The sequence below is a fragment of the Pseudonaja textilis genome, chromosome 6 (genome assembly GCF_049901715.1).
Source record: "Pseudonaja textilis isolate UNSWEBS1 chromosome 6, rPseTex1.2, whole genome shotgun sequence".
Taxonomy (NCBI): domain Eukaryota; kingdom Metazoa; phylum Chordata; class Lepidosauria; order Squamata; family Elapidae; genus Pseudonaja; species Pseudonaja textilis.
Genome location: NC_141995.1, coordinates 31025902 through 31041044, shown reverse-complemented (window position 1 = coordinate 31041044; position 15143 = coordinate 31025902). Strand labels below are relative to the sequence as shown.

Here is a 15143-nt window from a genome sequence, read left to right as displayed (position 1 = left end):
CTTAGTTTTAATCTCTGTGGTGCTTCAGAGTGGAAGAAAGCACTAAAATAGCAATTACCTGCTCTATTTTGAAGTAATCCCACTCTTTTCCAGGATAACAGTTGCTCTAAAATGTTGCAAAACATATAAAAGGGACCAAATTTGCAATATTGTGCAGTCCTGGTTTTTACATTGTTCACTGTTGGTAGATAGTTAAGTAAAAAAATGTGGAAATGAAATGTATGCAAGTATATTATATATCGAACATAATAATATGAAGACTTTTATTTGATTATGCTTTGACTTAGATGAACAGAAACAAAAGGAAACAGGTGTGTACAGAATGGAAAAGAGTTTTTCAAATTTCAGATACACCTATTCTCCCAAACCATTCTGGATGAGTTATGCTTCAGTAGAATCTTTGATCTTTGAGCATTGTTATCATACCAGGTTTTGGATAAAACAAAACCAATAGGAGTTTAGAGTGATTTTTATAAAGTGAATAAGCAAGATTGGCACATGTTTCCCTTTTGCAGTTTCCATTGTAATATAGCCCCCCAAATAATGGCTTGCCTCACCATCTTCCAATGCATTCCGTTCCCTGTTTGACCATAGATAGTGATATGTCAACATGGCCTGTTACATCACACTGTGCCGTCTTCCTAATATTTTCCTTCCTTTCCTACTGCTTTCCTGATTTGTCATTACTATCTATGACTTTTCCCCATTCTCATTACCTTCCCACCGAACAGTTCAGCCCTGATATCCACACTTTAGTATTTAGTTGGAACCAGATAGCCCTATAGTATTTCATTTTGTTTCAGAATGAAACTCATTTAAGAGAACAATCAACTGATACCAGCTGTGTCAAGTACAAAACAATTTATGAATTCACAATTTTCTATACCCCTAACCAAAATCTTATTACCAAACATGTCATGTAAGCGATCTACAAATAAATGAAAGGATGTGCTATGCAACGAGAACCCCACCTCTGTGACATCACCAGGGATGCGCTATCTCAATTTCTCCTCCTGAGTCTCAGCAACATCTGACATCACCAGATTTCTGATTTGCGATCTGGAAGTCCTGCTTATGAGATATGGAACTGTGCAAAATAGCTTTAAGATGAAAAAGGTTGAATTTTTAAGAAAATCTAAAATCAATTTGCTTACACTGTTGCACAATCAGGAATAAAGGTAACTTCAACACTGGGCAATTACCATTTAAAGTTTTTTTCAGTTTAATATGAAGACATTTCATAATAGGTTAAAGTTTTACTGTTGAGGAAAGCACTGACTTAGATTCTTAGCATAATAGTGGAAACCTTAGATATCTACCTCAGTAGCCTCCAATTATTAAATCTGAGGACTCTATCAGTTTCAGTGCTTATCTCTATTACAAGTGCTATATCAACATACACTATTTTTATTTTTAATCTTGAACCATTAATATTATTAATATTAATATTATTTGAACCAGTTTTTAAAATATAAAATATACATTGAATGAGTGGGAAATCCCAAAATAAATTATGTGTTACAAAATATCAGCATTAATTTCTGCTATGTTTTACTTAAAATACATTCAATTTAAAAAGCCAACCAATGATAAAAATGCATAAATATTAATCATTCTCATAAAACTTTGTTAGAATAAATAGCCTTTTAAAGTTTAAAAAGTTTCATCTAAGACACGATTCACAGAATCAATGTATTTTAAATATTGTATATCCATTGTGTATAATTAGAACTAGTGCCATCTCTTAAAAGTATGCTCCAAAATAATAATATCTACTGTATCACAGTAGATTTCCAGTATTAAACTGATATAAATCTGGTGATAGAAGTACTATCAGTCAAGGTGAATGATAATTCTATAAACCATCTGCCAAAGATGCAAAATACTGAAAAGAGCAAATAATGATTAAAGTAGAACAAGACTGAGCAGAGGTAGTTAGGAGATCTGTTCTTGTAGGCTCTCATATCTGATTGAAAATGCAATAAGTCTTTTGTACACCACTTCAAGTAGTAAGAGAGAAAGAACGACAATTCCACAGATGGAACCAAATGCCCAGCGGGGTCCTAAGGAACTGTAGAGTTGACTGACAAATACCGGGCCCAGAATACGTGCACCACTTCCACAAGCAGTTAGCCATCCCATATAAATACCCTAAAATAGATCAGATTGAGTTTAGTGTTAATGACAGGTTTTAATCCTGAAATATTCAAACAAAATCTACTATCATTCTCCCAGTTTGACAGCAAATTAGCATCACTATCATCATCATTAGTAATAATAGCAGTAGCAATATTAGGATTTCTGAGATGGCCTGATTGTCAGACAACTCAAGGTGGCATATAAGCTAAGTTAAAAATAGTATAATATTAAAAGAACAAACTATCAATCTTTAAGGAAATACAAAATTTAAAACAGATTGTAGCATATTCATAAATTCATGAAACTCTTCTGCCCAAGGCCTGATGGAAGAGCCAGGTCCCTGTAGGATAACAATAATAGCTTTTAGTAAATTATTGCTGTCCTGAAAAAAATCTGACTCTCATGCACAAAACATTCAGTAGCTCAGCTTTACTAAAAACTTTGATAATCTGAAGGGATAAAAAAGTTTTTTGATGAAGACAGACCATTACAGGAAGCAATTCATAGCTATATTGCACCAAATCATGTGAGCTAGATGATAAAATATATTGATGCTATGTAGGTCTATCCCTTAACCAAAGCAAGACAAAAAACAGTCCCAAGCTCAGTAATCTACCACTTGGCAACTTATTTTCCAAAACTGTTAAACTTGTTTTTAAAAAAATCTGCCTAAATTTAAATCTTACCTGAGGTGTTGGCCCTAAAATTTTTGAATACAGAGTATATGACATCACATTACAGGCTGGATAACCCAATCCTATTAGAATGTCGGAAGTGATATACTGGCCCAGATGAATTACTGGAGTATAACTGCACCAAGTTTGTATACTAGGACATCCTGTTGCTTCAGATGTAGTATTGGATGAAAATTCAATTTGTGACATCCACAAAAATGCAAAGGTTTCACCAAAAATCCTTCTTGGAGTAGAATTATTCCTTATGTCTGAAAATAAACAAATAAATACCATATATGGCCACATGTATTCATCAAAGATCTTAAAATAATTCAAACATTTAAATTTATACCTGTCCATTGGATATTAGGCAACTGATTTCCCCAAGGTAACAGAACAAAGAATCCAACCAAGATAAAGACTAGACCTCCATAAAGGATTGCACGTTCACCAATCCTGTTGAATAATGAAATAAAATTACAGTACCCATATTTTATTCAAGGAAAATTTTCCATATTCAAAACCCGAGTCCTTTGTTTGAAATGATTTAAGTATCAGTGATATTAGGTAAATAGATCACTATTGGAGAAATGCATTTACCCACAGCCATTTGTATTTTAGGACTTATCCCTTTTTTTGAAATCAGATTTTGTGGAAATAAATATTGTACTGAAACAATATAACTTGAACATATTACCTTTTAGAAAGTTCTTTAACTGATAAAAACACAACCACTGATTCAATGCCAACAGCACCAAGAATTAAGCCATTGATAAACACCGCTTTTTTTCTGGTCCACGCATACATATCCATTGTTAACGGTGTAGCTATGCTAAAAAAATATAATAAAGATGTATTACATTAAATATAGTAGAGAACTTTCTGAATTTCAGTGTTCACCAACTATCTAATTGAGAATAAAAACTGCAAGAAGCATTTGTACTAATAACATATTACAAAAAGCAAGTGTTACAAATAGAAATGTTTCAAATTCAAAATCATTTAAAGAAAAATATTGGTCCTTGGGGAAAAAATAAAGACTAAAATACAAATTGTAAGTTTTTATAATAAAATTTTATGCAGAACACTGAAAGAGATTAACATTTCACAAAAAATATACCGTGTTTCTCATATAATAAGGCTAGGTCTTATTTGTTTTTGAGCCCCGAAAAAATGGCTAGGCCGTCTTTTCGGGGGTGACTTATTTCCCACCCTTGCATCTTCGGGCGGGCGGCGACGGCTTGGATGTTGACCTCAGCGTTGGTGGGACACTTCGTATCGGGGTCAACGCAGGTAGCACCATATCCAGGTGTGCAACAAAAATACTTCCTTACAGCAAGCCCCCCCACCATTCCCCCCATTTCACATGTTTTAATATAGGCCTTAATTTGGGGGGAGGGGCTTAATTTCATTTCATGCCTATAAAACATGCTGGGACTTCCTATTGGGGGAGGCCGTATTGTTGGAGAAACAGGGTAGTATATGAAGAAAAGTAGCAAGTGCAAGAAAATTGACATAGTTATATAAAACTATGTGAAGAAAAAATTCTAATTAGAAATGTATGAGAATATAGTTGAATATGTATGAATTATATAATTAGATAAAAACATGATTTTATGAGATGCCATTTCTATATTTACTGCTAGAACAATATTATTTTATCCAGTTGGACTATAAATTATTTTCTAAAGTATATGCTTGATAAATTTCTCTCTGATAATGCATGTGTAATCCTTCTGTGAAATTTTCTCTTAAAAACTTAACTTGTGATTTATTCTGAATTCTGAATATAAAATTAATTTAATTATACATACAGGCTAGAAATCAGGAAACCATAAATTCAAGTTCTATTTTAGGACAGCCAGTTGATTGACCCACCTGACAGGATTGTTGTGAGAGAAAATAGGAGAAAGGTGTGTTGGATATATTCACTGCTTTGAGTTACATGTTAAAAAGTAATAAAGGCGAGATATAAATAAATAAATAATAGGAAGGCTGAAAGTGATGTATTAAATCTGTTATGGTAGTAAGAAAAAGCTGTTGCAGCCGACCTTGTTCACAAAATTATGAAGAAATGTAAGAAAGATATTTTTTTTAAAGATACAAAAAACCAAATACTTACGTTTCAAAAACTGCAAAAATAAATAGGATAACAAAGAAAAGAAAGTTTGTTGATACCACAGCCACGTGATCAATGTATCGCTGATTATCTTGAACCACTTCATTATTTTCTGTATTTTAAATAAAAGGTAGCCAATAAAATAAAGATCTACATAGTGTTGATATAGATGCAATTATTTTAGTTATTTTAAGAAAATCTTAGTTCATGCAATATTCATGAGATTTATGGACATAGAGGACATGCAGCTCCTTTAGCTCCCTTTTAATGGCAGAACAAGACAGAAAGCTATAGCTAAGTATTATTTCCCATTTATTACATCATGGCACTACAGCTGATAATGAATCTAGCATGTACATTAGAATTCTGGTTAGCTGCACCTTTCCAATTTATTGCAATATTTGCATGAAAAAAGCAGAGTTCATGAATCTTGTTAATCACATTGACAAATACAATTCAAGCTATGCATTCTCTCCTCGCATTATCATAGCAGAAGATATCTGGGACTTGATAAATAAGTTTCTGATGTACATGAAATCAGAACCTGTGGTTCAACCAATTTCAGAAGTTTCCTAATCTGGAAAGTGACTTATGCCAGGAAGAGTATAATTGTGGACCTAACACTTGTTTTGTTCTGTTGCCTAAACAATGATAGTTCTCTTGGACTAATAACTTGTCAAAGTGTAGATAGCAGTCATGGCTAGAAGGATCTTTACACAACTTTTGTGTTGTGCATTAGTTGCACCCTTTCCTGGGTCAGAAGTCCCTGCACTTAGTCTCTTAAGCTTTGGTCATTTGATGCTTGAATTACTGCAAAATGCTTTATATAGGGCTATACCTGAAGAGCATTCAGAAGCTACAACTGCTGCGGTGTTGCGGGTAGTGGCCCATATTACACTGCTGTTCCATGAGCTGCACTAGCTGCCAGTTTGCTTCCAGATACAATACAAAATATTGATTATCATCTTTAAAGCCCTGCATGACATGGGTACATGTTATCTTAGGAACTATCTCATCCCAATGGGATGGCCTGCCTCATCCATAGTGGCAGAAAAGACATGCTGCAGGTCCCATCAGTCAAGGAATTTAAGCTGGTGGGATCCTGGAGAAGAGCCTTTTCTGCCATGGCATCGGTCTTTGGAATATCTTGCTACCCTAGATGAGATCCAGTCCCAGGCTTCTGATCTTCCATAAGGGGCTGAAGACCTGGTTCTGCCAGTTGGCCTGGGGCCCCAATGGTGATGTATCATGTTGGAGATGGTTGATGGATTAAGAGAAGATCCTACTTTCCCCATCTGCACCTCTTATTCCCTTCCTCTCTGTCTCTGAATTGTAATTTTTATTGTTATTAGAAATGCCTGTTTTACTTATTTATTTAGCTTTTATTGGCTTTTAATGTTATAAGCCATCCAGAGCAAGATGGACAGCAAACAAATCTAATAAATAAATAGTTATTTCCAAATTGGGCTGAAAGATTTTTCTTTCATTAACAATATAGAGGGGTCTACAAAGATCAGGTACATTGCTCACTTTCTGCAGCATGTTTAGAATTTGATACTTTAAGATTCCTTCATATTTTCCTTTAGAATTTTAGTATATATTTAGATATTAATACTTATCTAGAAACTGCATTGTAATAATACTGACACAGGAATTCATTTTCACTGTAGCTATATCCCTATCCACAATAAATTGCAACCATTAGTGTGTGCTTGTGAATCACCAAATCTAATAAATTTGATTTGAAGTTGCAATTAATTGCTCAGACTTCAAATATATATCCCAAAACCTATCACCTACATCCTTTGCACATTATGATTTGACACTATTCCTACCTATATTAGCAAGTATATTAAAATATATTTCGAATTACCTTCAGTTTCAGTATTAATACTATTTTGTGGTCGTCCCAAGTCATCCACATGATGCTCTCTAAAAATTAAACAACAACAATAATTGAATATACCAAAGAAACTTTCAATATAATTGACAGTTTGTGTTGAAACAATGTTATCTGGCACAATTCTTTGTTAATTCAATTATGCAACATCTTGTTTTATGGATAAAGTCTTATAAACACTCTTCATAAATAACTTGAGAATAGAATAGAAGCACTTGCATGTTATTTTAGAGAATTATACTCATTGATAAGATTTAATAAACTTATCAAACTAAGATCTATCACAGTATTATTGATCAAGAAATACTAAAAACAAGTACAAAATCTACAAATTACTCCTTTCGTTCTTTTCTTGGTTCATAATAAGAACTAAAGAAACTAAATGGACTAAGCAATGCAACCCAACAAGACAAACACAGTCTTCAGAGAATAATTAGGACTGCAGAAAAAACAATTACTATCAACCTGCCTTCAACCTGCCTGAGGACCAGTATACTGTACAAGTCAAAAAGAGGGTTGTGAAAATATTTACAGATCCCTCACATCCCGGACATAAACTGTTTCAACTCCTACCTTCAAAACGACACTATACAGCATTACACAACAGAACAACTAGACACAAGGACAGTTTTTCCCCAAACACCATCACTCTGCTGAACAAATAATTCCCTCAACACTGTCCAACTATTTACAAAGTCTCCACTACTATTACTGTTAATCTTCTCATCACTCCTTATCACCCTTTGCCTCCCACTTGTAACTGTATGACTGTAACTTTGTTGCTTGTATCCTTACGATTTATGTTGACTGTTTCCTAGTATGATTTGATTGCTTATTGTACCCTATGACTATTATTAAATGTTGTACTTTATAATTCTTGCCTCTTGATGAATGTATCTTTTCTTTTATGTACACTGAGAGAATTTGCACCAAGACAAATTCCTTGTGTGTCCAATCACACTTTGCCAATAAAGTATTCTGTTCTGTTCTATTCTATTCTATTCTATTCTATTCTATTTCTATTCTACTCTATTCTGAACAGAGATTTTATGTACAAATTGAAAGACCTTTCTTATAAATATTAACAATTTTTTAAATTTCTAATTACCTAAATACAGCAATTATCAGAACAATATTAATAATTCCTAAAAGACTTCCAAATAAAACTGGAGCTGTGTACATGTTCAGTTGAAGATAAATTGTTTTCCATGAAATTCCTTTTTCCCCAATAAGTGAAAAGAGAGTCTGAAAAACTAAGAGAAAACATAAGTTTATACAACTGAATTTTAACAGTAAGTATACCTGATGTTAGTTATAAAAAAAATATAGAAATTTTATTGCAGCAGCTGAAAATCTAATTAAATAAATGAAAAAAAAAAGAATTAGTATTCAACTTCTGATTAAAAACTCCCAAATAAGTTACATAGTTCTTTTAGTTTATATTAATATTTTTCCTTGACAAGCACTGCTTCAAATTTTATTTATTAATAAACTGTAAAAAAACTAAATGAAAATTGTCTGAAGTCAAATTGGCACTACATTCTATTCCTTAAAACTCAAGCCCCATTTATAAATAGTTCTCTACTCTTACTATGTTTTTATGTAGCAAATTGGAGTTTAAATGTGTACACATAGATTAAAATATTTTTCTCCCGCAACTGAATCACTTGAAGAAATTGAGAATACAATGTAGATTTATACCTGGTCCCAGTATGAATCCCACTGCCTGGCAAGCACTAGTGTTTGCCATGGCATTAGTTCTTTCATCAAGAGAGGTGGCACCAGCAATATATGAGCGAACTACTGCTACATTTCCTAAAACAAAACAAAACAGTGATTATCTGGAAAACCTAAGGCACATATATATATTTTAACCATATGCATAAGGTAGTTAAAAGCCCAACAAGATAGTATGCAAAATCTTGGTATTTTGTCTGCTCACCAAATCTATTTTAATAGGTCTTGTTACTACAGAAATTAATAACTAAAAAGATGCAAAAGAACCTTTCTCTTGAAAACAATTATTCAGAAATATCAATGTGCTTCAGAAAATCTTTTAGAAACTTGAAATTAATCAGGAATAATTATTTCATAGCATCACTCAGGTGTGAAATCTGAGTAAATTGCCTTTGATTGGTAGTAAGTTCCTTGCAATTTTTTTCATATGAGAAAAATCCATAAAATATGACAAGTACTTTTAAACTGATATCTCAGGGAATCTTTACTACTCTGATGAGTCTCTTACTTAGAATATTATATTTTGATTTTCTAATCCTACAGAAAGCCATGGCACAAACATTAGTAAGTAGGATTCTGGAAAACCTTTCAATCTATATGTTGAGACAATCAGCATTATACATTTACTCAAGAGGTTTTGAGTGCCAACTTGGGGTAGAAATATCTCAAGGGCCTGAGATTTTGATTTCTCTAACGAACAGCTAAATTGCCTTAAATACATATAACTACCGTACTAATCTAGCAAACTTTAAATATTTCTAAAATTACCTGCACCAAACCCCACCAATGCTCGAGCAGCTAGCATGTAGTATTTGTTGTGTGAAGGGGGCAAATGGACATAAGCATAGAGGAAATTGGCAGCTATTGAAATACCAGTTGAAACCACGAGAGGTTCTCTTCTTGGCCTGCAATTAGACCACGTTCCAAAGAATGGAGAAGCTATCATCTGACCAATGCTGTATGAAGCAATAATCCAGCCCAGAAAACTTGGATCTGCAGTTTTATCTATCTACGGAAACCATAAACACCATTTCAGCAATACTTTATTAATCAGTAGGACACCATAATTAAAAATATTCAATCCTAACAGATATTATGCTACTAAAGTATAGGTAAATGTTAAAGAAGAGAACATTTTTAATTACAAGACTAAATTAGAGGACCCAGCATTTATATATTACATCTTGCAGACTATTAATTGCTAAATTAAGCTGATTAATAACTTATGGAATAACACTGTTAAACTAACATGGACAGAGACTGAAGTTTAAATTTAAAACTAGTCTATGAAGCACTACCTGCCCACATAATAGTTACAACAATAGGATTTTTAGCAGCATCACCATAAGGAGATAAGGATATACATTCCAAATGGTAAATGAATGGTTGCTGAATAATTTATATATCATTGGGTGGCTGGTACAATTTGAAAAGGATCAATGGCAAAAAATATTTTGAACGATTGATGTCATGCACTTTCTTCTTTTTCTTTATTATTTAGATTTATATTTTGCTCAAGAACCTAAAAATGGCAATCAAAACATCAATTCTCTAAAATAGGTTAGAGTGAGGATGTTGATTGGCTCAGTCGCCCAATCAGCTTCCATAACTGACAGTGGGCGTGAGCCTGTTCCTCCAAATCCTAGTCCAACACCTAAACTGTTACACTTCGGTATGTTTCTATTATAGCTGTTCCTCTTATCCAAAACATGAATCTCTGCAAATTATGGCACTTGTCCTCTTTAACTGTGTTGTAACGCAACTGATTGCACCATTACACTAAAACCTAAGCTCTCCTATATCTCACCATCTTATATTTCTCCAGAAAATAATTATGATGGTTGTTATGTCCCGAGGTCATGGCACCACCTTTTGCAATCTTCCGACAAGTAAAATCAATGGGGAAGACAGATTTACTTAACAAATGTGTTACTAACTTAATTGCAGTGATTCACTTAACAACTGTGCTAAAAAAGGTTATAAAATGGGGCAAAACTCACATAACTGTCTCGCTTAGCAACATAAATTTTGGGCTCAATTGTGGTCGTAAGTCAATGACTATCTGTATATTATGTAAAATAATCTTTGAACAAAAATATTTTATTTATAAGGCCATTGTAATAACTGTAAGCAGCATACAATTCTCCCTCCATAATCTGGATTTTTAAAAAATCAAATCAGAACCATAAATTATTATGTAAGACCAGGAAATAATTGCAATCCATTCCCTTCAATTAAAACTATTTCATTAATAGAGGGGAAAGATGGGGGAATATACATTTTCTTGGCAATATTTTTTGAACTGGTTTACCTATGCCTCCTTTCTATGGTTGAAAGAGAGGGTGGCCCAAGGTCACTTAGCTGCTTTGTGCTGAGAGCAGGACTAGAACTCCCAGTAAACTAGTTTCTAGCTTGGTGCTTTAATCACGATACCATACCACTATAGCTCTCAGATGCCTAAGTTAGTCTCACACAAGTAAAAATTTAGGTAATTCACAAACCTGTTGAAGATAGGGCCATATTGACATAATGACAATAGAGAAACCTGCAACATAAAGTAGTTTAGTTATTTTTCTCCAGTACTTTTTTGTCATCTATTGACCATATTCAGAGAAATAAAAATACAAAATTCCATACAAAAAAATGGAGTTATGTTATTTTGGAAAAAGAAAAAGTTCAAAAACTCCAAATAATTTTAGATGGAATGTTTAACCTTGTCTTGCAAACGTTAATGATATTTCTAAGAAAACTAAACTATCTATAACAAAGCTACACCTTATCCAATGACACTTGGTTATACAGTTTAACTACAGAAGTGAATATGTATCATCCTAAAATATCTACCTTCAAGAAAAAGGAATTCAGTCAATGGTAGGTGCATATGTGGAACTGTTTCCATGGTACTATATCACTGTGAAAACTCTTTAATGCATTGTACACATTCTTCTGCTTCTTTTAATGAAACCCCACAAAAGACTTCATTAGTTATCATCCATTATACAAGGTGATCCAGAAATCTAGAAGGTACTTCATACCATTTTATCACAAACCACAATATTATGAAAAAGTCAGGCAAACTACATAGGAGACCTTATGAACACTGACCATTTTTTTTTTTAAAGTGAGGAAAATAATGGAAAATCTAGCCCAATCAGATTCCAATATGCTGAAAATTATTTTACATATTACAACAGATACTTAGTGGCATTATCTTCATCAGCATGGACGCAGAATATATTGGAAATAGAACCATGCTATTGATTCTGCTGAACATTTGCTTCAGCCAGGCATAATTCCACCTGGTCCCTACATGTTTATGAACAAGTTCCTGAGCATTTTTATTGTGACAGTTGTTTTTCCTTTGGGGTTAGTTGATAATGCTATAGTCTAGTATTATTTTGTTTTTGCTAAATCCTGAATAGATTACTGAGTATAACCTACAAATGAGCCAAAAAAATTAAATAAAATAGTTTGCTATATAAGAATTTCTACACATTTTAACTAATATCAAATTAATCAACATAACACTGTTATATTAAAACAATGACTGGTTAGCCAATTTTACAAACCAACACTGCTGAAGAACATTGTAAGATACATTATTCGAATGGATCTCCACCGACTCTTGTAATGTTGCAATGTTTCCATAACATCCTTAGATCTGTAAACAATATTGTAATATTAATGAGATTAATGGTAATGTGTCAAATATTCGCCATTCTTCAACAAATTCTAACTCAAGAAGTGTTAGGACTATATGTTACTATATTTACATTTAATAATTTATTCCTATTTTGGTATGATTGAAATCATTCTCTGATGCATGTCATCATGTATTGGCAATGCCCTGTTCTATTTTACAGAAGTCAAATTCACCAATTGCTATACAAAGCATGAATTGGACACAAATACATCAGAATGAATTTCAATATGGACAAATGCTAAATCCTAAATTTGGGTAGAAAATATCAAAGACATGAGCATAAGTTGTAGGGAATCATACTGGACAGCAGTTTATGCATTAAGAAGTTTACAGCAAATGTTTAGAGGATAGAGTTGATTGGAATGTAGATATCAGCTCCTTTCCCTAATCGTATTTAGACTTCCAGCTATCCCAGCTGAGAACAAAGTAAACTGTCAGATTTATACGTTTGTATGATTTGGAGACGGGAAGCAGCTCGATAACTGGCACAAGGGCACTGAATGCTGGGTAAATGCATTAAAAAAAGTGGTTACATTATCTGGAGGTGATATGGGGTCCTTTGACCTGGAGGAACAATGCAGGTGTTGAGATTCTGGTGTGTTAAGGAGGGAGCAGGCAATAACTTTGTCATGAGGAAACACAGAAATTGAAGAAATTTTTAACATTGATGTCAACCCCTTTGATGTAGGCTAGGACTAGAAATATTGGCAAGCAATTTGCAAAAATCCTCTATGAAACAAGATGATGACCCAGTCACAATTTGTAAATTGGGTGGCTATATAAACTTATTAAGAATAAATATATAAATACAGACCTAGGCTGCATACACAAAAATATTTGCAAGATCAGGAGTCATAACTCCTCTCTATTTTACACTGGACAGAAAGCATCTACAGTATTGTGCTTTAAGACGGGTCATAGGAGGGCTTGGATTGTCAAGAATTTAAGGTGCCACACTAAATTTACTCCCCATGATTAATCAGGGTTCCCTCTAAAGAAAAAAAACATAAAAAATATATACACTTAATACACTCAAATAAGGGGAAAATAACATGGGTTTTGTTATTTAACTAACATAGTTACCTTGTATTTTAATTTGATTTATTTTCTCTTTTAAAATTATGTTCAGATTTATTAACTTTTAACATTCTTAAACTGATGAACAAGCTGGAGACTACCACCAGATAAGAAAAGTTTGTTAGTACAACTTGGGTCTGGCTTATCTCTTTTATGAACTCTAAATAACCCTTTTCCCTACAATTACACCCCTTCTGACATCAGACCTCATTTTAGTGAACATTGTGAAATATTATAGGATACAAATATATAACATGTTTGACTGCATGTAATTGATTTCCTATGCAAAGAGGAGGTTGCTTTTATTCTGTCCAATCAACTTTCCTCTTACACTTTCTTTGTGTTAATTATAAAAAGGAGGGGAACATGGAACTCAAAATTTTCTCCACTTTATCAGGGTACCCTAATAAGCTGCTTTTCAATGATCTTCCGACTCAGTTGCTTATTGGGAAGGTAAACTGAGGCAGAACCTAGAGTCAGATTTGGCTTTCACAAACAATGTTATGCAATAAACACCCTAAAAAACACTATTCAATATTGGCATAGGGCAGAGGTCTCCAACCTTGCAACTTTAAGACTTGTAGACCTGAGTTCCCAGAATTCCTCAGCCAGCCATTCTGGGAGTTGAAGTCCACAAGTCTTCAAGTTGTCAAGGTTGGAGACCCTTGTCATACAATAGTCTAAAAACTCAAGAAATCTAAATATAAAAACAAAAAACAAGAAGTCTGTTTCAAGTACACACACCCCATTTAAATATATACAAAAACACCTGTGCCTTATCAATAAACCACCTTGACCTTCGATACATATTTTATTAACAATGCCACAGACAGTAGGTCAAAGGTTGATTAAGATTCTTTAACACAGATTTATTTAGCCTCTGCCATCTTCAGATGTCATGCAATCTGATATACAACGCTAATAAAACACGTTACACATAAATACAAATACCTGTATCACTTATATTAAACAGATACCACCGATTTTACTTGCCTATATACTTTACTACCACCATTAGTTGTTTTGGTTTCTTATATTCATACAGAAATTCGTAAATCTGAGTTTCAAGGCTAATCTCACTAACACCGATTACTACAGGCCTCTCCTTACGCACCAAGGCGAGCAGCTTACAAGGAAGCTGAATTCATTTATACTACAATTCCCAGCACCTTCAACGTGAGACAACTTGAGTTGCCGATACAGAGGACTGTGACTCCATCGCTTCTGGAGTCCAAGTGGATCCCCTCACACACATCCCGCTCCTTCAGGCCGAAAAGGCTCCCTCTGGCAAATAAGAGCCGAGCGCGGTCGCCCATCTATGCACCTTTCGTCTCCGTTCAAAAGAGGCTGCTCCCAGTCCTCGCTGCTTGAGGGCTCCAGAACAGCAGCAGCCATTGCCAACTTCGAAATGTCCGAGTTTCAACCTCCCGTATACGTAGAGCCAACCCTAAATCTTCCCTCTGCCAAGGGAGCCCCTGAAGCCTCGTCTCTGTTTTTTTCCGGGATGAGGCGAGAGGCGACTGTCGCGTAGCCAAACAGCAACCACAATAAAGCGAGTCAAGTCAACTGCATAGGACAGTGGTACCTGTGGACTACCCCAGGGGTGTCCAACCTTGGCAACTTTAAGCCTGGAGGACTTCAACTCCCAGAATTCCCCAGCCAGCAAAGCAATTGTCACGTGGCCAAACAGCAACCACAATAAAGCGAGTCAAGGCAACTGCATAGGATAGTGATACATTGCTGAGGAATTCTGGGGGTTGAAGTCCTCCAGCCTTAAAGTTGCCAAGGTTGGAC

At 34.2% G+C, this 15143-nt stretch overlaps 1 protein-coding gene across 2 annotated transcripts; it reads right to left on the bottom strand.

The window, feature by feature from the left end:
* Positions 1 to 1198: 1198 nt before the first annotated feature.
* On the bottom strand, positions 1199 to 15101 carry MFSD8 (major facilitator superfamily domain containing 8). Of its 2 annotated transcripts, XM_026698025.2 has the most exons (12): positions 14674 to 15101; positions 12139 to 12230; positions 11071 to 11114; positions 9338 to 9578; positions 8534 to 8647; positions 7941 to 8085; positions 6806 to 6864; positions 4936 to 5044; positions 3511 to 3645; positions 3166 to 3269; positions 2826 to 3082; positions 1199 to 2151 (listed from the first exon to the last, which is right to left on the bottom strand). In XM_026698025.2, exons 1-12 carry the CDS (start codon positions 14742 to 14744, stop codon positions 1936 to 1938), a joined length of 1587 nt encoding a protein of 528 aa, XP_026553810.1. In that variant the 5' UTR covers positions 14745 to 15101; the 3' UTR covers positions 1199 to 1935. The 2 variants fall into 2 exon arrangements, with proteins under 2 accessions (XP_026553810.1, XP_026553811.1); XM_026698026.2 differs by lacking the exons at positions 12139 to 12230; positions 14674 to 15101 and adding an exon at positions 11414 to 11599.
* Positions 15102 to 15143: the final 42 nt, after the last annotated feature.

Excerpts from the sequence above, each read along its gene's own strand:
- MFSD8 (XM_026698025.2), bottom strand. The coding sequence starts at position 14,744 with ATGGCTGCTGCTGTTCTGGAGCCCTCAAGCAGCGAGGACTGGGAGCAG. Across the intron at positions 8,086-8,533 it reads GGGATTCATACTGGGACCAG|TTTTTCAGACTCTCTTTTCA; the intron begins GTATAAATCTAC and ends GTTTTCTCTTAG. Across the intron at positions 2,152-2,825 it reads TTTTAGGGCCAACACCTCAG|GGTATTTATATGGGATGGCT; the intron begins GTAAGATTTAAA and ends GATCTATTTTAG.